This window comes from Notolepis coatsorum (genome assembly GCF_963971535.1).
Source record: "Notolepis coatsorum genome assembly, chromosome: 8".
In the NCBI taxonomy this organism is placed as follows: Eukaryota; Metazoa; Chordata; class Actinopteri; order Aulopiformes; family Paralepididae; genus Notolepis; species Notolepis coatsorum.
Window position 1 is genome coordinate 79,488,476 of NC_140172.1, and position 25,345 is coordinate 79,513,820.

At 50.6% G+C, this 25,345-nt stretch overlaps 1 protein-coding gene across 1 annotated transcript in view; it reads left to right on the forward strand.

The window, feature by feature from the left end:
• Positions 1-12,095: 12,095 nt before the first annotated feature.
• Positions 12,096-25,345, forward strand: part of LOC311233495 (arylsulfatase I) — a gene marked incomplete at both ends in the record, with an annotated part of 81,161 nt that continues 67,911 nt past the window's right edge. Inside the window, 3 exons of the mRNA XM_084320462.1 lie at positions 12,096-12,328; positions 12,681-12,742; positions 20,403-20,730. Coding sequence (XP_084176588.1) covers positions 12,096-12,328; positions 12,681-12,742; positions 20,403-20,730 — 623 coding nt within the window. The remainder of the gene's footprint in view (positions 12,329-12,680; positions 12,743-20,402; positions 20,731-25,345) is intronic.

Genomic DNA, 25,345 nt, shown 5'->3' on the forward strand with positions numbered 1-25,345 from the left:
TCTATTGTCTTTGGCTGGGGGGAGGCGGTCGATATCTCGTATTTCTTGGATCACGTAATCCCATATGCGTCCATAGCGCGCGTCGAAGGGCCACCAGAGAATCTGAGTAGGGGGTTCTTGAGTTCGAATATGCCAGCGCTATGTTATGCGCTCTGGGCACCTTGAGATGCTTGAGGAGGATGGCATATTTATAAGACTCGTCGTGGACATCGGACATTATAGTCTCTAAACACATGCGTAATTCTGTGTACTGTGCTCTGTCCTCACGCGTAAAGTCTGGGAACGTCGGTGTTCCAAGGTAAGACGCCATGGATGGCTGGGACACCGATGAGCGTAGGGGGAGAGGCCTCCTGGGCGAGTCTCCCCGTACGGGTGGTCATGGGTTAGTGCTGGGTGGGTACCAGAGGCCGGGCCCCCAGGTGCTGCTCCTCGGTGCTGACTGTGCATCAAACTCACCCATGAGTTGGGTCGGGGGTTTGTAGCGCAGTGACTCGGGGCTGAGGTCGGGGCTGTACTGGGCCTCCTGGTACAAAGTAGGTTTGTGCTGGTGGGCTTGATGTCCCTCCTCTTCCTCCGCTAGGTCTTGGAGTCTTCTAGTTAGTCTCTCGGCGACGTAGGTCGGTTCTTCCCGTTGGCTGGGTCCCGTATAGACCGGTCGGGGAGGGGGCTCGGCGACGTAGGCAGGTTATTCCTGTTGGCCGGGTCCCGTGTAGATTTGTCGGGTAGGGGAAGGTGCCCTAGACCTGTGTCGTGATGATCTCCGGGAGCTCCGCGTGGAGGGGGGGGGGGGTCACCCTCTGGATCAATTGTTCTATCATCTGCGCCTGCAGACGGTCTCGCTCCGCTTCGCGCTGTGCATCGGCGGCGTCGCGCTGGGCATCGCGTTGCGCGTTGGTGCGGTCTCGCTGAATGTTTTCTTCAGCCTGGAGGCGCCTCTCTTCCAGTCTGATGATCATCGCCGTGTCAGCCTGGAGGCGACTCTCTTCCAGTCGGATGCGTTCTCTTTCGTTCTGTTGTTGCGCTTGGAGGCGCTCTCGTTCCGCTGCAGAGTGTTCGCGCTCACTAAGTGTCTGTGCTTGCAGACGGTCGCGCTCACCCTGGATACGGTCTCTTTCGGTTGAAACTGTCAGCATGGCGATGAAGGCTTGCGCTAGTCTCTGGTCAGCCTCGCTGGGGGATGACACTGATGGAGGTGATCGGGCGCTGACAGGGCTTGGTGGAGACCTGTTCTCTTGCCGCGCCCCGAGGTCCATCTCTTGAGCGCGGTACTCTTCTCTTGGTTGCGCGCCGAGGTCTGTCTCGGGTGCGCGCTCTTGGGTTGGTTGCGTTCCGGGGTCTATCCCGGTGGCGCTTTCTTTATCCTGGGGCGCTCCGGGGTCTATCCCGGTGGCGCTGTCTTGGGGTATAGTCACGTCATGTCCCGCTTGGTCCCCCCGTGAGCTAAGTCAGTTTCGTTTGAACCCACTGGGGTCTCTACTGGTGGGGCCGACAAGTCGATAGGATTGGGCATGCTTAAACTATCAGTTTTATCCGTACTTAACGTCTTTTTAGATAAGATAGGAGGTAAAACGAAAGCGTAGTCCTCCAGGTATGGAGGTGGCTGACGTTTGCGCCGCGGGCGCTCTAGTTTGGGGGAGCCGTCTGGAGAGTGTCCACCGCTGGCCATATCAATATTAATATGATATTAAAGATTACTGATACCCTCCGGCTCGAAGGACCAATTGTAACTGAGGGGTTACAAAACCCTGACTGTATTAAAGTGTTATGGTTTGTAACCGACCCCAATCGCACAACACAAGACAGGTATGAGAGTAAGCCAAGAACAGGGCATTTATTGAATACAAACAAAAAGCGGCACTGTCCCTTTAAGGGAGAACACAAAATACTGGAAACAAGAATTAGGGAAAATTGGCACTGTGCCTTTAAGAGGCGAGCAGGCTAAGGGGCTAAGGCTAAAGGACAGGGCCAGGGCAAAGGACAGGGCAGGAACAGGGGCACTGGAGAGGGGAACAGGGACAGAGGCCCGGGGAGGCGGGCTGGAGACAGGGACAGAGAAAAACAGGGTTAAGGCCTTGGACAGGGCGAGGGCCAGAGCTGCTTACAGGGATGGAGTAGGAGCGCGCAGGCTAGACGTCTGGAGTGGAGCGCGTCGGCTCGGAGAGACGCATCCTCCCGTAGAGGATTAGGAAGCGATGCGCGTCGGCTTGAAGAGCGCGCCGGCTCGGGGTCTGGAGTGGAGCGCGTCGGCTTGAAGAGCGTGCCGGCTCGGAGAGCGCGCCGGCTCGGAGAGACGCATCCTCCCGTAGAGAATTAGGAAGCGATGCGCGTCTGGAGTAGTAGCGCGCCGGCTAGACGTCTGGAGTAGGGCGCGTCGGCTTGAAGAGCGCGCTGGCTCGGAGAGACGCATCCTCCCGTAGAGAATTAGGAAGCGATGCGCGTCTGGAGTAGGACCGCGTCTGGAGTAGGAGCGCGTCTGGAGTAGTAGCACGCCGGCTAGAAGAGCGCGCCGGCTCGGGGATCTGGAGTGGAGCGCGTCTGGAGTAGTAGCGCGTCTGGAGTAGTAGCGCGTCTGGAGTAGTAGCGCGCCGGCTAGAAGAGCGCGCCGGCTCGGGGGTCTGGAGTGGAGCGCGTCTGGAGTAGTAGCGCGTCTGGAGTAGTAGCGCGTCTGGAGTAGTAGCGCGTCTGGAGTAGTAGCGCGCCTGGAGCGGGGCGCGTCGGCTTGAAGAGCGCGCATCCCCCCGTAGGATAGGGAGCGATGTGCGTCTGGAGTAGTAGCGCGCCAGCTAGATGTCTGGAGTGGGGCGTGTCGGCTTGAAGAGCGCGCATCCCCCCGTAGGATAGGGAGCGATGTGCGTCTGGAGTAGTAGCGCGCCAGCTAGACGTCTGGAGTGGGACACTGGAAGACCTCCCGTAGAGAATTAGAGAGCGCACCGGCTGTGTCCCACTCCAGGCAAACGGCGACAGGTGACGATGGCTGGCACCTCGTCTCACGCCGGAGAAGAACCAGCATACAGATACAGATAAGATAAGGATACGGAATCTCCCGTAGGAGCTTACAGAACGACCCGACGAGGACTGGGGGGGAGATCGAGGTATTTAAAGCCCACTGGGGCGCTAATTAGAACACACATCAGGTGCGTGATGGTAATTGATACTTGACTTAGAAGTGTGTGTTCGGCACGGACCAATCAAACACATAATCCTCACAGTACCTTAAAGGAACGGAGCGAGGCAGGGAATGCAATAAAACAACCTTAAAGGAACGGAGCGAAAATAACGCGAGGGTGGGGGCTGGTGAGGTGAGGAGACAGGGAATTAAAGGTCCAGGGAAAGGCGAACCTCACAGTACCCCCCCCTCCACGGGAGCCACCGGGCGACCCAAAAATACAGACAGAGGGGCAGGGGACATGACAAGGCAACAAACAAAAAAATTGGGCCATGCTAGCAGGGGAAGCTACACCAAAAGTGGGGCTAGCAGAGGGACAGGGTAGCTGCCAGGGCACTGCTAGCTACAGGGCCTAAGCTAGCTGTACTGCTACATTAACATAGAGGCTGCGCTAGCTGCCGGAGCTAGGCTAGCAGACAGGGCTGGACCAGCATGAGAGAACAAGCTAGCTGGAAGGACAGTCCTAGCTGTGGGGAAACTGACCTTGCTAGCTGAAGGGGCAGTCCTAGCAGTGGGAAAACTGACCTTGCTGGCTGAAGGGGCAGTCCTAGCAGTGGGGAAACTGACCTTGCTAGCTGAAGGGGCAGTCCTAGCAGTGGGGAAAACTGACCTTGCTAGCTGAAAGGGCAGTCCTAGCAGTGGGGAAACTGACCTTGCTAGCTGAAGGGGCAGTCCTAGCAGTGGGAGAAAACTGACCTTGCTAGCTGAAGGGGCAGTCCTAGCAGTGGGGAAGCTACACAAAAAGTGGAGGCCAAGCAGAGGGACCGGGTTAGCTGCCTGGGCATGGCTAGCTACAGGGCCTATGCTAGCTGCAAGGGCTGCATTAACATAGAGGCTGTGCTAGCAGCCGGGGCTAAGCTAGCAGACTGGGGCCAAGCTGGTAGTAGAGGCCTGGCAAGCTGCAGGGGAGCTAACGAGGCTAACAGGGAAGCTAACAGGGGAGACTAACAGGCTAAACAGGGGAGCTAACAGGGAAGCTAACAGGGGAGTCAACAGGGGAACTAACAGGGGAACTAACAAAGGCTAACAGGGGAGCTAACAGGCTAACAGGGGAGCTAACAGGGAAGCTAACAGGGGAGACTAACAGGCTAACAGGGGAGCTAACAGGGAAGCTAACAGGGGAGCTAACAAAGAAGCCAACAGGGGAGACTAACAGGCTAACAGGGGAGCTAACAAAGGACAAACTCAACATACACTGTCTGTGCTGGCTGGGGTCGTCGACTGGTCGGGTCGTACTGTTATGGTTTGTAACCGACCCCAATCGCACAACACAAGACAGGTATGAGAGTAAGCCAAGAACAGGGCATTTATTGAATACAAACAAAAAGCGGCACTGTCCCTTTAAGGGAGAACACAAAATACTGGAAACAAGAATTAGGGAAAATTGGCACTGTGCCTTTAAGAGGCGAGCAGGCTAAGGGGCTAAGGCTAAAGGACAGGGCCAGGGCAAAGGACAGGGCAGGAACAGGGGCACTGGAGAGGGGAACAGGGACAGAGGCCCGGGGAGGCGGGCTGGAGACAGGGACAGAGAAAAACAGGGTTAAGGCCTTGGACAGGGCGAGGGCCAGAGCTGCTTACAGGGATGGAGTAGGAGCGCGCAGGCTAGACGTCTGGAGTGGAGCGCGTCGGCTCGGAGAGACGCATCCTCCCGTAGAGGATTAGGAAGCGATGCGCGTCGGCTTGAAGAGCGCGCCGGCTCGGGGTCTGGAGTGGAGCGCGTCGGCTTGAAGAGCGCGCCGGCTCGGAGAGCGCGCCGGCTCGGAGAGACGCATCCTCCCGTAGAGAATTAGGAAGCGATGCGCGTCTGGAGTAGTAGCGCGCCGGCTAGACGTCTGGAGTAGGGCGCGTCGGCTTGAAGAGCGCACCGGCTCGGAGAGCGCGCCGGCTCGGAGAGACGCATCCTCCCGTAGAGAATTAGGAAGCGATGCGCGTCTGGAGTAGGAACGCGTCTGGAGTAGGAGCGCGTCTGGAGTAGTAGCGCGCCGGCTAGAAGAGCGCGCCGGCTCGGGGGTCTGGAGTGGAGCGCGTCTGGAGTAGTAGCGCGTCTGGAGTAGTAGCGCGTCTGGAGTAGTAGCGCGTCTGGAGTAGTAGCGCGCCGGCTAGAAGAGCGCGCCGGCTCGGGGGTCTGGAGTGGAGCGCGTCTGGAGTAGTAGCGCGTCTGGAGTAGTAGCGCGTCTGGAGTAGTAGCGCGTCTGGAGTGGGGCGCGTCGGCTTGAAGAGCGCGCATCCCCCCGTAGGATAGGGAGCGATGTGCGTCTGGAGTAGTAGCGCGCCAGCTAGACGTCTGGAGTGGGACACTGGAAGACCTCCCGTAGAGAATTAGAGAGCGCACCGGCTGTGTCCCACTCCAGGCAAACGGCGACAGGTGACGATGGCTGGCACCTCGTCTCACGCCGGAGAAGAACCAGCATACAGATACAGATAAGATATGGATACGGAATCTCCCGTAGGAGCTTACAGAACGACCCGACGAGGACTGGGGGGGAGATCGAGGTATTTAAAGCCCACTGGGGCGCTAATTAGAACACACATCAGGTGCGTGATGGTAATTGATACTTGACTTAGAAGTGTGTGTTCGGCACGGACCAATCAAACACATAATCCTCACAGTACCTTAAAGGAACGGAGCGAGGCAGGGAATGCAATAAAACAACAAAGTACCTTAAAGGAACGGAGCGTAAAATAACGCGAGGGTGGGGGCTGGTGAGGTGAGGAGACAGGGAATTAAAGGTCCAGGGAAAGGCGAACCTCACATAAAGATTGTGATAGATTAAACCACTGCTAGGTATGTACTTTAATTACTGGCCAGACAGTACATCTAATATATGGTAGACACTCATAATAACACGGCACTGACAAAGAAATATCATTTGAGGGTATTTATTATTATGCAGTAATTGGTTACAGATATGAGAATTAGGGTCGCGCTTGTATGGCGAAGAATAGGCATAAAGTCAGTCAGTAGCATAAGTCAATGGGAATAGAATAATTCCTACGATGGGGTACTAGGCTAACGCCGCCTGGCGTATAATGGCAATTATAGAGGGCAACGCTGGTACCGCTTGGAGACAATGGGTTCCTCCCAGAGTTGTAAGGTCTGGAGGAGAGAGGAATGTTCGGATACTCAGTCTGATCAATTGAAGAAGAAGGGGATTCATGTACAGAAGCCAGTCCTTGTAATCCAAAGCTCAGCATCAAAAGCAATAACTGTAATCCAATTGCACTATAGCAACGATGATAGCCAGCTAGCCTCGGTCCATGAGGCCAGCCCGAATGTAGATCCTCACGGGGTTAAATCCAAACGACAGTGGAGATTAACGATGCTCTTCTCCGGGTGATACGTTCCACAATCAATATAATCCAACCAATACTGGTTCTGCAATCGCCGCCGTCGGTTCTCCTGTGCACATGTCCAGTAGGTTCTCCGACTAGGCCTCCTTGTGTGCTGGTACCAATGTATTTAGTCCACACGCACTGGCTAAGGTCCACTAGCTAAACGAACGAACCGCTGGGTAATGCTACACACGAACGAACTGTTGTTGGCACGATACACAATAAATTAACGACTATTTACTTCACATTAAGCTAAATCGAACTTGACGTTACTGCATTAAATCTGACACTTTTACTATTCAATTCGCACATGGTTCTCAATGCTCTGTTAGATGCACTGCTGCTCACTTCACTGTTACCGAACTGCTGAACAGCTACTGTTCGCACCTGCCGCAGTATATATACTTAAGTGGCTATCTAGTGCCAAACCTCAGTTCTCGTCTCGAATCAATACGCTGTCTCCGGGCATGTTACGACATGCCCGGACTCGCCTTTGAACCTGACTTTGGGGGCTTGCGGTCTGGCGCCGATGGCGTTATCCAATAAGGAAAGCGAATATTACTATGATTTGAACGCAGGCTTAAAGGGATATACCGTGTATATATAAATAATATACAATGTATATAAAACAATAAATGTAGATTCTCAGCTTTAATCTGGCCCTTCACAACAGCCTGGGTTAACCCTTTTTTGAGCCTGAAACACCTTGAACTGCATTGTATAGCCTGTGTATATGCGCAGTTGTGTTTTAGGGTTCTTTAATGGGTTAAGGGAGCAACCCTTTTCTATTGGGATGGTTGTCTCCCCGGTGTGCCGATAGTGGAGTCAACTATCTGATAGAGCCCGGGTTTGACCCCGGCTCCCAGAGAGTATGCACCCGCATTGTGTTACAGTTTGCACACCCCAACCCTCCGTTTTTGGGTTTGATACAGACTCTATTGTCAGAGTCCACGGCAGGGACAGCCCTGGCCGACGAGATTCAATCTCTGTTGGCGAAGCAGGCCGTTGAAGATGTCACAGGCTTCGCGTTTTCTTATTGGCAGAGAGATGTATCTGTGAGTTGCGGGTCCTGCACTGCAGGTCACTGACATTGTAAATGGGAGGTAACGCAGTGCAGTCGAGGCTGTTGTCCTTTTGCTCTGCTTCTTTTAACGGTTGTGTATATTGGGCTGTTATGCCCATTCTCCACTCTGTTAAATAAACCTTTTTCAATTGTTTCACTCACGTTGAGGTCTCTCTGGGATAAGCCAGACGTCTTCCCCTCTTACATAAAGAGCGGAATTGATGCAGTTTGTTCCCAGGCTCGTTATGTAGAAACCCATGTCTGTGTCTTTCGGGACCAGCTCCCTGCTGGTCGTCCCAGACAGCGGGGAGAGACGTTGTGGGGCTTTTTCTTGTTAGAAACTTGCGTCACCTTTCTCGGGTTTTTCACAAGCATACACGCTGTTCATAAGTCAGCGTTTGGTCTTACGAGACCGATATCAACGCTGGTCCAGGGTGTTTTTCAATGGTTGAATCCACCTTCGGGACCGGCACGCCCTGGTTGTCCAACAACATAAAAACGGCGTTTTTTATGCGGTCGGCCGGGAAGGAGGTTTTTGTCTCTACCGAGCACCAGCGCACTATAGGTTAGACTCGAGGACTCGCATGCATCTCCGGGGGATCAAACATTGGCGGCGGGGTTTCACGCCCGTTAGGTGGGCCACCGGGAGCTGTGCGTTCGCGTGCTGACCGTCTTGGTGGCGCCCCTTGTGGCGACGTGACAAGGGCGCGGGACTCATCCTGGTCATGCCGGACTGGATCAGTTTAACCCGTTGCCCGCCGGCTCGCAGATACATTCTGATTGCCCCGAAAGGTCCTGAGCTTTTCCGGGGGGAAAATGCCAGGGCGGGCCGAACATCACGGGGGTTGATATCGTGAATGTTGTGTGTAATATAGATCCCACTATGAGTTGTAAACTCTGTTCTTTTCACCCCTCCCTCCCTGCTCGACCGGGGGATGGGAGGGGGCTGTCGAGCGGCTGCTTGTTGTCAGTCAGCTCCCCTATGCATCCCTGTGTAGTTCTCTGTCCTCCAGGCCCGGGATTAATAAATTGGCAGGGTCAGGGTTCGTGGAGGGGTCAGTTCACTGGCGGAGTTGGTGGACCCGGACTCCGCGAGGTTCGTGGCCCCACAAGATTGTGACCATGTGCGCGGCATACCGAACACCCTTCCCGCCGGGATACTGTTCTTGCAGTCAGCCCCTTTAGGTCGTGCCTGTGTAGTTCGCAGTCCTCCGGGCGCAGGTGCCTGGATTAATGGATCAACCTCCTTGGAGTGTTGTCTCCCCGGTGCATCGGCTGACCCGACGGGATTGTGGGGGGAAGCTTCCTCGGAGGGCCTCGGAGCCTCCTCCTCAGGGAGTTTCAGAGCCTCCTCTGGGGGTTCTTCAGGAGGGGACCTCCTTACAGGGCCTCCTCCTCCGGGAGTTTTCAGAGCCTCTTCCTCAGGGGGTCTTCACGGCGTGCCAGGTGGAGAAGGGCATTCACCTGTAGGGTGTAGGCCCTGTCCGATACGCTGGCGGTGTAGAGGGTGGTGTCACCAGTGAACGCCTGGAGAGGTCTCGATGCCGCGGCCTCGTTGACCTCACGAGGCCCCTTTTCTGGGGGTCCTGGCCCCCGGACTCGGTGGTAGGTCCGCCTTGTGTGGCCTGGGGCTGGGACCTCCTCTGCGCCCGCTGCTACGACAACTGGTTAGCAGCGCGACTCTGAGGCCTACTCCGGCCTTTGCGCAGAGGGATATCCGGAGCTCTTATCGCTCCAGGGACAGCGTTTCACCCTCCCCCTCACACAGGTGAGTTGGAGGCGAGCCTTCACCTGTTGTGTCCTGTCCGTGTGCCTTAGGTGCACGCAGGACCTCGGGGCAACCGGTCGCCTGCTTGTCTGTTACGGTGGCTCCCACGCAGGTAAGGCGATGTCCAGCATTATGCAAGGGTATTGCCCTCTGCTACACTTTGGCTGGACGGGTTCCCCCCGCAGGCGTCAGGGCACACTCCACTCGTGGAGTGGCAGCCTCTGCTGCTCTGCTGGGGGGGGCCTTGGTGGAGGACATCTGCGTTGCGGTCTCCTGGTCCTCCCTGGGTCTTTTTGTCAGGGTTTACCTCATGGACATGACTGGGGGCTCTGTTTCCCAGGCAGTCCTAAGTACCGGGACTTCTCCTGCGCCCGCCACCAGGTGGGCTAGCAGGAGTGTGTAACGTGGTGCTGTCTGAGCAACACCTGTCACATTGGTGGTGCACGGGCATTGCCCCTGCTGCACTTTGTGTCTCCTGCACCCCACCATCGGGTGGGCTGGCAGGAGTGTGTGGGTGTGGACCGCACACGCGGTCCCACTCGGGTTGTGCGTCCTAGGGTGGCTGGTCCCTTTTTCACATATTGGTCAGAGTTGACTGCCCCCCCCCCTCGTTAGGACGGGGCGGGTGAACGGGACTCCCCTCCTCCCTGTTGGTGGGCGTATTTGCCGAACCGATTGGGGTTTATGGATACCATGACTGTGGTAAGTTTTAAGGGGCTAGCGTTACACAATAAATTAGTTATAATAATACCACAAGTGTGGATTCACTCGCCCAAACCCTTTAGCCGTGCATCGCAGTCATGAAAGGGGCTAACTAGGTCGATAGTCCAGCAAAGTTGTGACTGTCCTATTCATCAATCTCACAATATTCGCTAACGTTAGACAGATGGAATACAGCCTTCCATCTAAAAACATAAATGAAAACGTACCACAGTCATGGTATCCATAAACTTCAATCGGTTTGGATCCTTTGAATGAAATGAAAATGTAAACAAACACTGGCCTCACGTTAGAAAGTAGCACTGGTGACGTGAAATCACTGAGCCCAGAGAGGAGTGGTTCAGCAAAAAAAAAATCAGAGTATATTTGCTTAGAAAACGTAAATGTCGAATTCAATTATTTTTTATTTCTCCACGTGGTAAATACACAGGTCACAACATGTTTACAGGAACGTTTTGGAGTTGTATTTGGAGTGTATTTCATGACTGTAGGGGACTGTAGGGAACTTCATGGTAAAGGTCTGACCCACTTCCAGTGATGAAGCTAAGCTACGCTAACGGTGCAGGCGTTCCCTAAGCCTAATGCATGCTGAGAGACAAAAAAGGTATGTATCTTCTTGTCTAACTCCAGGGAAGATGTTAAATAAGCTAATTTCCCAAAATGTTGGAGTTTTCCTTTAAACATTTTGGAACTCACAACACACAACATACCCCTCCATACGTCCCTCTCCCGAACCCTTCCTACAACAATTCTTTGTATGTTGCATGATCATGTACACATTTATTATGTATTATATTTGTTATGTTTAAATATCAACATTATCTGGCCATCCTAAGTAAATACTATTAAACTCCTCTGACCTCATCTGGTATTTCCAAAGACCAGAGATGGGACGCGAACACGCACACACATACAGAAAGGGAGAATAGCTTATAGTAGACTTAAAGGTGATGTGCATTATAAATGTCTTTTTTCAGTGTCTAGCATTGTATTATAGTAATAGGAGTTAGTATCAATGTGTCTGTGTCTCTAAATACCATATTGGCGGATTGCCGTCATTCAGGTCATTCATTTCCTGCTCCATTTAATCAGGTCGTTCTGATTTGACTCGTATGGTGACGTCACGTGGCGAGGATGGAGCGGATAGTGATCCGATTGGCTCTGTGGTTGGAGCCAATGCCCGCCCACAACCTAGGCAGCCCACACAGCAATTGGAAATCACTTCCTCAAACAGCGAGGCAGATAGTGAAACCCGACACCTCGACTGCACTCTGCGAGGGAGAGAGAGATAGAGAGAGCAGCGTTTGTTTGTTTGTTTAGAGAGAGAGAGAGAGAGAGAGACGGGAGCACTGAGAGAGAGAAGGGGACTTGGTTATCTCACACACAGCTCTGTTTGCACAGTTCTCTCTCTCTCTCTCTTTCTTTCTTTCTTTCTCTCTCTCTCTGCCACTCGCAGACTGTGTGGATGTTCGCGTGCTGACCGTCTTGGTGGCGCCCCTTGTGGCGACGTGACAAGGGCGCGGGACTCGTCCTGGTCATGCCGGACTGGATCAGTTTAACCCGTTGCCCGCCGGCTCGCAGATACATTCTGATTGCCCCGAAAGGTCCTGAGCTTTTCCGGGGGGAAAATGCCAGGGCGGGCCGAACATCACGGGGGTTGATATCGTGAATGTTGTGTGTAATATAGATCCCACTATGAGTTGTAAACTCTGTTCTTTTCACCCCTCCCTCCCTGCTCGACCGGGGGATGGGAGGGGGCTGTCGAGCGGCTGCTTGTTGTCAGTCAGCTCCCCTATGCATCCCTGTGTAGTTCTCTGTCCTCCAGGCCCGGGATTAATAAATTGGCAGGGTCAGGGTTCGTGGAGGGGTCAGTTCACTGGCGGAGTTGGTGGACCCGGACTCCGCGAGGTTCGTGGCCCCACAAGATTGTGACCATGTGCGCGGCATACCGAACACCCTTCCCGCCGGGATACTGTTCTTGCAGTCAGCCCCTTTAGGTCGTGCCTGTGTAGTTCGCAGTCCTCCGGGCGCAGGTGCCTGGATTAATGGATCAACCTCCTTGGAGTGTTGTCTCCCCGGTGCATCGGCTGACCCGACGGGATTGTGGGGGGAAGCCTCCTCGGAGGGCCTCGGAGCCTCCTCCTCAGGGAGTTTCAGAGCCTCCTCTGGGGGTTCTTCAGGAGGGGACCTCCTTACAGGGCCTCCTCCTCCGGGAGTTTTCAGAGCCTCTTCCTCAGGGGGTCTTCACGGCGTGCCAGGTGGAGAAGGGCATTCACCTGTAGGGTGTAGGCCCTGTCCGATACGCTGGCGGTGTAGAGGGTGGTGTCACCAGTGAACGCCTGGAGAGGTCTCGATGCCGCGGCCTCGTTGACCTCACGAGGCCCCTTTTCTGGGGGTCCTGGCCCCCGGACTCGGTGGTAGGTCCGCCTTGTGTGGCCTGGGGCTGGGACCTCCTCTGCGCCCGCTGCTACGACAACTGGTTAGCAGCGCGACTCTGAGGCCTACTCCGGCCTTTGCGCAGAGGGATATCCGGAGCTCTTATCGCTCCAGGGACAGCGTTTCACCCTCCCCCTCACACAGGTGAGTTGGAGGCGAGCCTTCACCTGTTGTGTCCTGTCCGTGTGCCTTAGGTGCACGCAGGACCTCGGGGCAACCGGTCGCCTGCTTGTCTGTTACGGTGGCTCCCACGCAGGTAAGGCGATGTCCAGCATTATGCAAGGGTATTGCCCTCTGCTACACTTTGGCTGGACGGGTTCCCCCCGCAGGCGTCAGGGCACACTCCACTCGTGGAGTGGCAGCCTCTGCTGCTCTGCTGGGGGGGGCCTTGGTGGAGGACATCTGCGTTGCGGTCTCCTGGTCCTCCCTGGGTCTTTTTGTCAGGGTTTACCTCATGGACATGACTGGGGGCTCTGTTTCCCAGGCAGTCCTAAGTACCGGGACTTCTCCTGCGCCCGCCACCAGGTGGGCTAGCAGGAGTGTGTAACGTGGTGCTGTCTGAGCAACACCTGTCACATTGGTGGTGCACGGGCATTGCCCCTGCTGCACTTTGTGTCTCCTGCACCCCACCATCGGGTGGGCTGGCAGGAGTGTGTGGGTGTGGACCGCACACGCGGTCCCACTCGGGTTGTGCGTCCTAGGGTGGCTGGTCCCTTTTTCACATATTGGTCAGAGTTGACTGCCCCCCCCCCTCGTTAGGACGGGGCGGGTGAACGGGACTCCCCTCCTCCCTGTTGGTGGGCGTATTTGCCGAACCGATTGGGGTTTATGGATACCATGACTGTGGTAAGTTTTAAGGGGCTAGCGTTACACAATAAATTAGTTATAATAATACCACAAGTGTGGATTCACTCGCCCAAACCCTTTAGCCGTGCATCGCAGTCATGAAAGGGGCTAACTAGGTCGATAGTCCAGCAAAGTTGTGACTGTCCTATTCATCAATCTCACAATATTCGCTAACGTTAGACAGATGGAATACAGCCTTCCATCTAAAAACATAAATGAAAACGTACCACAGTCATGGTATCCATAAACTTCAATCGGTTTGGATCCTTTGAATGAAATGAAAATGTAAACAAACACTGGCCTCACGTTAGAAAGTAGCACTGGTGACGTGAAATCACTGAGCCCAGAGAGGAGTGGTTCAGCAAAAAAAAAATCAGAGTATATTTGCTTAGAAAACGTAAATGTCGAATTCAATTATTTTTTATTTCTCCACGTGGTAAATACACAGGTCACAACATGTTTACAGGAACGTTTTGGAGTTGTATTTGGAGTGTATTTCATGACTGTAGGGGACTGTAGGGAACTTCATGGTAAAGGTCTGACCCACTTCCAGTGATGAAGCTAAGCTACGCTAACGGTGCAGGCGTTCCCTAAGCCTAATGCATGCTGAGAGACAAAAAAGGTATGTATCTTCTTGTCTAACTCCAGGGAAGATGTTAAATAAGCTAATTTCCCAAAATGTTGGAGTTTTCCTTTAAACATTTTGGAACTCACAACACACAACATACCCCTCCATACGTCCCTCTCCCGAACCCTTCCTACAACAATTCTTTGTATGTTGCATGATCATGTACACATTTATTATGTATTATATTTGTTATGTTTAAATATCAACATTATCTGGCCATCCTAAGTAAATACTATTAAACTCCTCTGACCTCATCTGGTATTTCCAAAGACCAGAGATGGGACGCGAACACGCACACACATACAGAAAGGGAGAATAGCTTATAGTAGACTTAAAGGTGATGTGCATTATAAATGTCTTTTTTCAGTGTCTAGCATTGTATTATAGTAATAGGAGTTAGTATCAATGTGTCTGTGTCTCTAAATACCATATTGGCGGATTGCCGTCATTCAGGTCATTCATTTCCTGCTCCATTTAATCAGGTCGTTCTGATTTGACTCGTATGGTGACGTCACGTGGCGAGGATGGAGCGGATAGTGATCCGATTGGCTCTGTGGTTGGAGCCAATGCCCGCCCACAACCTAGGCAGCCCACACAGCAATTGGAAATCACTTCCTCAAACAGCGAGGCAGATAGTGAAACCCGACACCTCGACTGCACTCTGCGAGGGAGAGAGAGATAGAGAGAGCAGCGTTTGTTTGTTTGTTTAGAGAGAGAGAGAGAGAGAGAGACGGGAGCACTGAGAGAGAGAAGGGGACTTGGTTATCTCACACACAGCTCTGTTTGCACAGTTCTCTCTCTCTCTCTCTTTCTTTCTTTCTTTCTCTCTCTCTCTGCCACTCGCAGACTGTGTGGATGACTGTCACTCAAAGTGTTTATGGGCGGAGCCAGGCCAACAGCCTGAATACCAAAGTGAGAAAAATGTGGTGTTTGAGTACTTGATTAGAAATATAAAACAATGCATTTTTTTTTAATAAAACCTTACAGAGGTGTTCCATAGACTCACAGGAATTGTGTAAAGTTGCCCAAATAGTGCTAGGAATAGCAATGCAGGTCCCCTTTAATGCTTAATATTTCAGCTAATGAAGTTAAATATTTATTATCATCAACTATCCAGTTCATTTTTATAGTGTAACGTTTTGCTACTTAAAGAGGGAGAGAGAGAGGCTCAGCAGCAGCTTGACACCTTGCTCTGAAATCACATCTCCGACAAAGGTAAGGCTGCAAACTCACACTTGTCTGAAACCTTCCTTCTGGTGTATTGAACGTGCATAGTTTTGAGCTTGCCTCATCAAGCTTCATCTGCCAGAAGCCTGTTGAAAACAGAGGACAGGGAGTGTGTCCATCTTCCCACCACCACCACCAGAGGACAGGGAGTGTATCTATATCACCACCAGAGGACAGGGAGTGTGTCCATCTACTCAGCAGGGATGGGTGTAGATTTGTCACTACATAAATGTTCTCTGTGACACACCTGTCTCCATAGCACATTGTTGGCTACAGCCACTTCTGCCCTTCTGACACTATCTCTGCCCCATACAGTGATTTGTTTACTGTTTACATTAAACTAGATTCCAGTTATGAACATAAACAATACTAACACGAGGTCGGGAATAAATTCACTTTCCAGAAAATCTATTCGGGTTGTGCGTCCTAGGGTGGCTGGTCCCTTTTTCACATATTGGCCGGAGTTGACTGCCCCCCCCCCCCCCCCCCCCCCCTCGTTAGGACGGGGCGGGTGAACGGGACTCCCCTCCTCCCTGTTGGTGGGCGTATTTGCCGAACCGATTGGGGTTTATGGATACCATGACTGTGGTAAGTTTTAAGGGGCTAGCGTTACACAATAAATGAGTTATAATAATACCACAAGTGTGGATTCACTCGCCCAAACCCTTTAGCCGTGCATCGCAGTCATGAAAGGGGCTAACTAGGTCGATAGTCCAGCAAAGTTGTGACTGTCCTATTCATCAATCTCACAATATTCGCTAACGTTAGACAGATGGAATACAGCCTTCCATCTAAAAACATAAATGAAAACGTACCACAGTCATGGTATCCATAAACTTCAATCGGTTTGGATCCTTTGAATGAAATGAAAATGTAAACAAACACTGGCCTCACGTTAGAAAGTAGCACTGGTGACGTGAAATCACTGAGCCCAGAGAGGAGTGGTTCAGCAAAAAAAAATCAGAGTATATTTGCTTAGAAAACGTAAATGTCGAATTCAATTATTTTTTATTTCTCCACGTGGTAAATACACAGGTCACAACATGTTTACAGGAACGTTTTGGAGTTGTATTTGGAGTGTATTTCGTGACTGTAGGGGACTGTAGGTGTAACTGAGGGGTACAATTCCCTGACTGTATTGATAAGTATGGTATCATTAAACCACTACCGCTTTATGTACTTTAATTACTGGCCATACAGTACACGATATATGAATATGATGAACACTTCCCACAATGAAATCGGTTCCAAACAAAGGTATAATCAAGTATTTAATGGAGCAAAAGGTACATAGGATACTTTACATTATTCTTTGAATGCACTTGTAAGGCAAAGGAATGTGCGTAGGCAAATCAACAATGAATGTCCATTCTCTGGTTACGCAGGAGGTAATTATACAACCTGAATCTTAGGGAATTATATCTATGGTACACTAGTAATATAGCAGGAGATACTGGAAGGGTCCCCCTGGTTGTAAGCCAGCAGGGGTAGAAGATCTGTCGGTAGTAGAACGTCTGGTCAACGATGACTAAGGAGACTCCAGGTACAGGAGCCGGTGCAATAGCCTCTTGATCCACAGACGAATACAGCTGTTCTCCGTAGACTGTAGCTTCACAGTGAAGAAAGCTAGTCTGCCTCAGGCTCTCTGAGGCGCCGACTCGACTTGACTCCTCGCGGGGTAAATCCAACACGTGCAGGTGTCGGCGATTATCCGCTCCATAAATCACAGGACCAAAGCAAATATATTCCAGCCGCAAAGGGCTATGCAGTCGTCGGGTAGATTAATCCAGTGTACATGTCCATACGGTTCTCGTCTAGGTCTCCTCGGATGAAAGCGCCATGTGGTCAGCCCAGCCTGGATAAGAACTCTAGCTAATACGAGGAAGCGTTGGAGATGCTGGTCACTGTAGAACTTTAACCGCACGATACACTATACACAAATAGACTATTATTGACTTAATAGAAATATGTCGCACTCGACGGTATAGCGCCAAACTCTGACAATTCAGTTATTAATTCGCACGCGGTCTCAATGCTCTATTCTGGGGCCAAACAGGCCATACTTCACCGCACGTTGTATTGTGGGTGAGGCTTCAACTTATTGGGTAACATACTAAGGCTAAGAAGGGGCTTCTATATTCACCTGCGCCGTATTTATACGCACGGTGAACAAACTAGTTCCAATCTCATTTCTGTCGCGTATCCCTGGGCAAGGCCGGGCATGTCCAGACACGTCTTGACGGTGACTTTGAACCTGACTCCGGAGGCCGGTCCCTGGCGCCGGTGGACCGCTGTCCAATAGGAGAATGAAATATTATGGTCTGGGCTAAAGGGATATTCCGTGTATATGTACAAGGAATATACAGGGGATATCAAACGATATACAAATACTATGCAATATATATCAATAAATAAATATATATATTCGGTTTAATCTGATCCTTTGTAACAGTAGGGAACTTCATGGTAAAGGTCTGACCCACTTCCAGTGATGAAGCTAAGCTACGCTAACGGTGCAGGCGTTCCCTAAGCCTAATGCATGCTGAGAGACAAAAAAGGTATGTATCTTCTTGTCTAACTCCAGGGAAGATGTTAAATAAGCTAATTTCCCAAAATGTTGGAGTTTTCCTTTAAACATTTTGGAACTCACAACACACAACATACCCCTCCATACGTCCCTCTCCCGAACCCTTCCTACAACAATTCTTTGTATGTTGCATGATCATGTACACATTTATTATGTATTATATTTGTTATGTTTAAATATCAACATTATCTGGCCATCCTAAGTAAATACTATTAAACTCCTCTGACCTCATCTGGTATTTCCAAAGACCAGAGATGGGACGCGAACACGCACACACATACAGAAAGGGAGAATAGCTTATAGTAGACTTAAAGGTGATGTGCATTATAAATGTCTTTTTTCAGTGTCTAGCATTGTATTATAGTAATAGGAGTTAGTATCAATGTGTCTGTGTCTCTAAATACCATATTGGCGGATTGCCGTCATTCAGGTCATTCATTTCCTGCTCCATTTAATCAGGTCGTTCTGATTTGACTCGTATGGTGACGTCACGTGGCGAGGATGGAGCGGATAGTGATCCGATTGGCGCTGTGGTTGGAGCCAATGCCCGCCCACAACCTAGGCAGCCCACACAGCAATTGGAAATCACTTCCTCAAACAGCGAGGCAGATAGTGAAACCCGACACCTCGACTGCACTCTGCGAGGGAGAGAGAGATAGAGAGAGCAGCGTTTGTTTGTTTGTTTAGAGAGAGAGAGAGAGAGAGACGGGAGCACTGAGAGAGAGAAGTGGACTTGGTTATCTCACACACAGCTCTGTTTGCACAGTTCTCTCTCTCTCTCTCTCTTTCTTTCTTTCTTTCTCTCTCTCTCTGCCACTCGCAGACTGTGTGGATGACTGTCACTCAAAGTGTTTATGGGCGGAGCCAGGCCAACAGCCTGAATACCAAAGTGAGAAAAATGTGGCGTTTGAGTACTTGATTAGAAATATAAAACAATGCATTTTTTTTTAATAAAACCTTACAGAGGTGTTCCATAGACTCACAGGAATTGTGTAAAGTTGCCCAAATAGTGCTAGGAATAGCAATGCAGGTCCCCTTTAATGCTTAATATTTCAGCTAATGAAGTTAAATGTTTATTATCATCAACTATCCAGTTCATTTTTATAGTGTAATGTTTTGCTACTTAAAGAGGGAGAGAGAGAGGCTCAGCAGCAGCTTGACACCTTGCTCTGAAATCACATCTCCGACAAAGGTAAGGCTGCAAACTCACACTCACGTCTGAAACCTTCCTTCTGGTGTATTGAACGTGCATAGTTTTGAGCTTGCCTCATCAAGCTTCATCTGCCAGAAGCCTGTTGAAAACAGAGGACAGGGAGTGTGTCCATCTTCCCACCACCACCACCAGAGGACAGGGAGTGTATCCATATCACCACCAGAGGACAGGGAGTGTGTCCATCTACTCAGCAGGGATGGGTGTAGATTTGTCACTACATAAATGTTCTCTGTGACACACCTGTCTCCATAGCACATTGTTGGCTACAGCCACTTCTGCCCTTCTGACACTATCTCTGCCCCATACAGTGATTTGTTTACTGTTTACATTAAACTAGATTCCAGTTATGAACATAAACAATACTAACACAAGGTCGGGAATAAATTCACTTTCCAGAAAATCTATTAATTTGGAGGTTTAAAGTGGTTGACAATGTCTTTGCACCTTTGTCGCTGAGGCACATTCCTGTATAATGACTGTATGAAAAGTTGCAGTCCACTTGTTGACAGTAGAGCATTTACTTATTGATAAGTTGGATAAAACAAACAATCTCATGGCTAAATCCACATCCTCAATTGAGTAGATTGACCCAAAACCATGTGCGGTGACCTTTGTGACCAAGAGGTGTCTATAATAATAATAATAATAATAATAATAATAATAATAATAATAATAATAATAATAATAATAATAATAATAATAATAATAACTTTATTTGTATAGCACTTTTCATACAGATATTTCAGTTCAAAGTGCTTCACAGCAGTAAAAAATACAGGCATAAGCGAGCATAAAAAAGGTCGTAGCAAGTTAAGGTAAATCACAGTTTTTCACATTAGGATCTAGCATCCCAATAGGCCTCTCTGTTTACGGTTTCATTCAGTAATACAAATAATAAAATAGAATAGACAGAGTAAAAAAGTGCGGTTTGATTCTGTTTAAAAATAGGCAAACAATTATCGAATAGAACGGACAGTAAAAAGTGTGATAAAATAGTTCAATAAAAATCAGTGACTTCCTACAAGAGGTATTGAACTGCTGAGGTCCTTCTACACAAGTAGAGATATAAGAGTCTCTGTGTGCTGTCAGTGGCTCAGACCTTTCCAGACATCTTTTTGAGGCGCCTGCAGGGGGAATGTGTCAGGGCCCTGTGAAGTGGATACAACACACACACACACACACACACACACACACACACACACACACACACACACACACACACACACACACACACACACACACACACACACACACACACACACACACACACACACACACACACACACACACACACACACACACACACACACACACACACACACACACACACACACACACCACAATCTAACGTCCTGCTCTAGTCTCTACCCAGGTCATTCTGCAGCGTCCACAGGTAACTACCCTTCCCTCATTAGATCAGGCTCCACAGCAGCTGGATATGAGCCTGGCGCTCCGCTTGTTTGACCTCCTGATCAGGGTGTCACTGCTGGGCCACCTCGGCTCACTGGACGGGGCGGCTCAGTCTGGTTCTGGTTCTACGGGAGCTCCTCCGGGACCTCAGCCCAAACCCCCCCACCTGATCTTCATCATGGTGGACGACCAGGGCTACGGAGACGTGGGCTACCACGGCTCTGAGATCCACACCCCTGTGCTGGACCAGCTGGCGGGAGAGGGGGTGACGCTGGAGAACTACTACGTCCAGCCCATCTGCTCGCCCTCCCGCAGTCAGCTGATGACCGGACGGTGAGTGATCCACTGTGGTGGTGATGCTGTTATAAAAGGCAGAACTGCGTTGTGTTAAAATAGTGTAATGCAAAATGCAGAATTGTCCATAATCATGATTGATGGTGTATCTTGTTTGCCGCTAACCATACATTTGGACAATGTGTCTATGTTTGATACTGAATCTGTTGAAATACCCGGTCTGGAATCAGTGTCTTAACTCTTTCTCTGCCAGCTATTATCCTTATCCTGTATTAAATGTGCCATGTGTCGCGGTGTTTGCAGGGCTATATCTATATTCTATATTATAGCTATGGAGACAATACTATGGCTCATTTGACAGTAACTATCTCTCGTTCAACATGTGACAAATAATTAAAATGTTGGCGAACCACATAGCGCGCTCAGCCGCGACACGGGCGACCCGGGTTCGATTCCCGAACCCGTCGTTATTTCCCGAATGTCTTCCCCCCACTCTGTCTCCCATTCCTCCTCTGTCTCTCCCTACTGGACTGCCCAGTAGAAATAAAGCGATAAAACGCCAAAAAAAAAAAAGTTCATGTATACGTTCGCGTTTCAGAGTGATCCTGGCTAATTCCTGAAAACGGCGCTATGGAGCGATATGTGCATTTTGCTAAATGCGTTCGTGTTGCTCACCTGGACATGCTACTGTTTCCAAATCAAAAGTATATAATAGGTATTATGTTTCATCATGAATGCATCAAAGGGGCGGGGGGGGTCGTTTTTTGATGCTCTGATCGTCATCAACGGCATTCGTTTTGAATACTACATACTAGGGCTGACCCCTATTAGTCGATTAGTTGACTAATCGGTCGAAAGGAGCCGTAGTCGACTGCCAACCTCTTAGTCGAATACAACAACGAAAACAGGCACAGAGGCACTGAAAGAGGATTTCACCCATCTAATGAACACACTAGACTAGACAAATATCAAGATGTATCCATCAGTGGACCAATTGCATGCTTTTGCAGAGGACAAAAAGCCTTCAGTCGACTCCTTCAGACATTAAGCACCCCCCACAGCCCAAATGGAATGATGATAAAAAATATATGTATTATACTTTTTTTCTTTTTTTTTGTCGACTAATAGTCGACTAACGAAAAATTTGGGCCAATCATAGTCGACTATCCAAATCCTTAGTCGGGGACAGCCCTACTACATACATTGATCGACTCGATCGATATGAAATCATTGTAGGATCAAGGTGGAATTGACGTCAGATAGTCCTTACCTTTGATCGGGGGTATTCCAAAAAGAATATTCCAATTGTCTGATCGCGATTTCCAGTATTGGTGTCCATCGGGTCCCCGATATAATCTGGCACTACACATGCATTGAGGGGCCATGGACGCATTCCAATGTTATCGGGTGAACCGCTAGACTTGCCTGGACCAAAATTCTCCACCCAAACGAGATTAGATGTGACACACAATCTGGAACAGGGTTTCAAAGGGTAGGCGATACTGCCACCTAGCGGTACTGCACTCTCGGGGTCCCAGTATGCCTTTTAACGGTAACATAGAGCAGTGGTTCCCAAAGTGGGGGTCGCGACCATACATTTCCATTTATAAAAAATAAAAAATAATAATAATGTTATAATTATTTTTTTTATTTTTTTTACCTCCTATAATAATGGGGTCCGCGGCTCTCTGACACCGTTATTTCGGGGGTCGCGGCCTGAAAACTTTGGGAACCCCTGACATAGAGGTCCGGGACACTGGCAGCACCCAGGTCACTAAGATCCTCCACCAGAGGCGATGGCTCCTTCAAGGCCGTGGCCCCCAAACTGTGGAACCAGCTACCCCTGGAGATCCGATCTGCCCCCTCGCTGGAGACATTTAAGGCCTGTCTAAAAACCCACTTTTATTCCCTAGCCTTCAATTAACCCTGTTTCTCACACACCCTAACTCACACACTCCCATGCAATTGTATCCTGCCCCCTCCCTCTTGTATCTCTTCTTGTGCTCCTCTGTCCCCTGTGTGCTATATTGTGCTTTGTGCTCGCCTATCCGCTTGTTGGCCTACTATTTTCTAAATGTACTGTCTTGTCCTGTTGTGCCTTTTTGTATTTTTGTATTTGTGTATTTTATATTAGGACATTGATCTTATGCTTTGATTGTACAGCACTTTGGTTGGCTCTTGAGTTTTTAAACATGCTTTATAAATAAATTACTTGACTTGACTGAATAGAATATTAAAATTGAAAAAAAGGAAAACGGACCAAATAACGTATATATACGTGATTGGCGTTCAACGGTTGTCGAGCAAACACGTATATATACGTGGATGGCGCAGATTGATTTAATAACGTAGAGCCACCTCTGACACAGATATCATCCCTTAATAATGATGGTTATCCTATAACCCTAGTTATATTAATACTGGCTGAGCGTCTCGCTCTAGCCTTATTGAGATATACATCTTCCGTGCACATATTGTGCGGATGTTGAAAACGTTCACATGCACCCGCATTTGCCCATGGCCACGCCTGCTCCCATGTTTCCTTAAAACCTAGGGTGTGGCCACTCTCATACCCTTCCAAGTCTGAATTTCACGTGTGAAAAACATCCAAGGGTCCTTCGTTATATTTCATCCCGGCATAGTGTCTCGCTCTAGCCTTATTGAGATCAAAAGGGTAGAGCGGTCGCGCAGCCACGTCAAATGCACCCCCTGAGGGCCCATATGCCCACCAACAGGGAGGAGGGGAGTCCCGTCCACCCGCCCTGTCCTAACAAGGGGGGGACAGTCAACTCCGACCAATATGCGAAAAAGGGACCAGCCACCCTAGGATGCACAACACGAGTGGGACCGCATGTGCGGTCCACACCCACACACTCCTGCCAGCCCACCCGATGGCGGGGTGCAGGAGAACCAAAGTGCAGCAGGGTCAATGCCCGCGCACCACTAATGTGACAGGTGTTGCTCAGACAGCACAACGTCACACACTCCTGCTAGCCCACCTGGTGGCGGGGCGCAGGAGAAGTCCCGGTACTCAGGACTGCCTGGAAGACAGAGCCCCCAGTCATGTCCATGAGGTAAACCCTGACAAAAAGACCCGGTGAGGACCAGGAGGCCGCAGCGCAGATGTCCTCCACCGAGGCCCCCCCCAGCAGGGCAGCAGAGGCTGCCACTCCACAAGTGGAGTGTGCCCCGACACCTGCAGGGGGAACTTGTCTGGCCAAAGTGTCAATGCTCTCGCATAACCAATGTGACAGGTGTTGCTTGGACAGCGCCTTACCTGCGTGGGAGCCACCGTAACAGACAAGCAGTTGACCGGTAGCCCTGAGGTCCTGCATGCGCCTAAGGTACACCGTCAGCGCACGGACAGGACACAACAGGTGAAGGCTCGCCTCCAACTCACCTGCGTGAGGGGGAGGGTGAAACGGCTGTAGCACAATATCCCTGGAGCGATAAGAGCTCCAGATATTCCTCGGCACAAAGGCCGGAGTAGGCCTCAGAGTCGCGCTGCTAACCAGTTGCCATAGCAGCGGGGCACAGAGGAGGTCCCAGCCCCAGGCCACACAAGGCGGACTTACCGCCAAGTCCGGGGCCCAGGACCCCCAGAAAAGGGGCCTGGTGAAGTCAACGAGGCTGCAGCATAGAGACCTCTTGGTGTTCACTGGTGACACCACCCTCTACACCGCCAGCGTATCGGACAGGGACTACACCTTACCCTTCTCCGCCTGGCATGCAGCGAAGACCCCCTGAGGAAGAGGCTCTGAAAACTCCCGGAAGAGGAGGCTCTCCAAGTAGGTCCCCTCCTGAAGAACCCCCAGAGGAGGCTCTGAAACTCCCTGAGGAGGAGGCTCCAAGGCCCTCCGAGGAGGCTTCCCCCCCACAACCTCGTGGGGTCAGCTGGCGCACCGGGGAGACAACACTCCAAGGAGGTTGATCCCTTAATCCAGGCCGACAGGTAACAAGAGCAGAACTCAACCTGCGAACTACACAGGCACGCCTAAAGGGGCTGACTGCAAGAATGATAGGTTATGTATATAACCTAGTTATATGAGTACTGGCTAAGCGTCCCGCTCTTAGCCATATCGAGATATGGCTTAAGAGCGGGACGCGATGCCAGTATGAGTATATAACGATAGGTTATGTATATAACCTAGTTATATGAGTACTGGCTAAGTGTCCCACTCTTTCATGGCTAAGAGCGGGACGTGATGCCAGTACGAGTATATAACAGTATCCCGGCGGGAAGGGTGTTTGGTATGCCACGCACAATGTCATAATCTCGTGGGGCCACGAACCTCACGGAGTCGAGGTCCACCAACTCCGCCAGTGAACTGACTCCACCACGAACCCTGACCTTGCCAATTTATTAATCCCGCGGGGTTGGTGTTTCAGAGAAAGAGTTCGACACAATTGGCATAAAACATGCGGGGGCATACTCTCGGGGTTGCTCCCTTAACCCATTAAATAACCCTAAAACACAACTGCACGTATACACAGGCTATACAATGCAGTTCAAATGTGTTTCAGGCTCAAAAAAGGGTTAACCCAGGCCAACAGGTAATGAGGGCAAGGCCCGACCTGGGCCTGGAGGACCGAGAACTACACAGGGATGCATAGAGGATCTGACTGATAATAAGCAGCCCCCCGACAGCCCCCT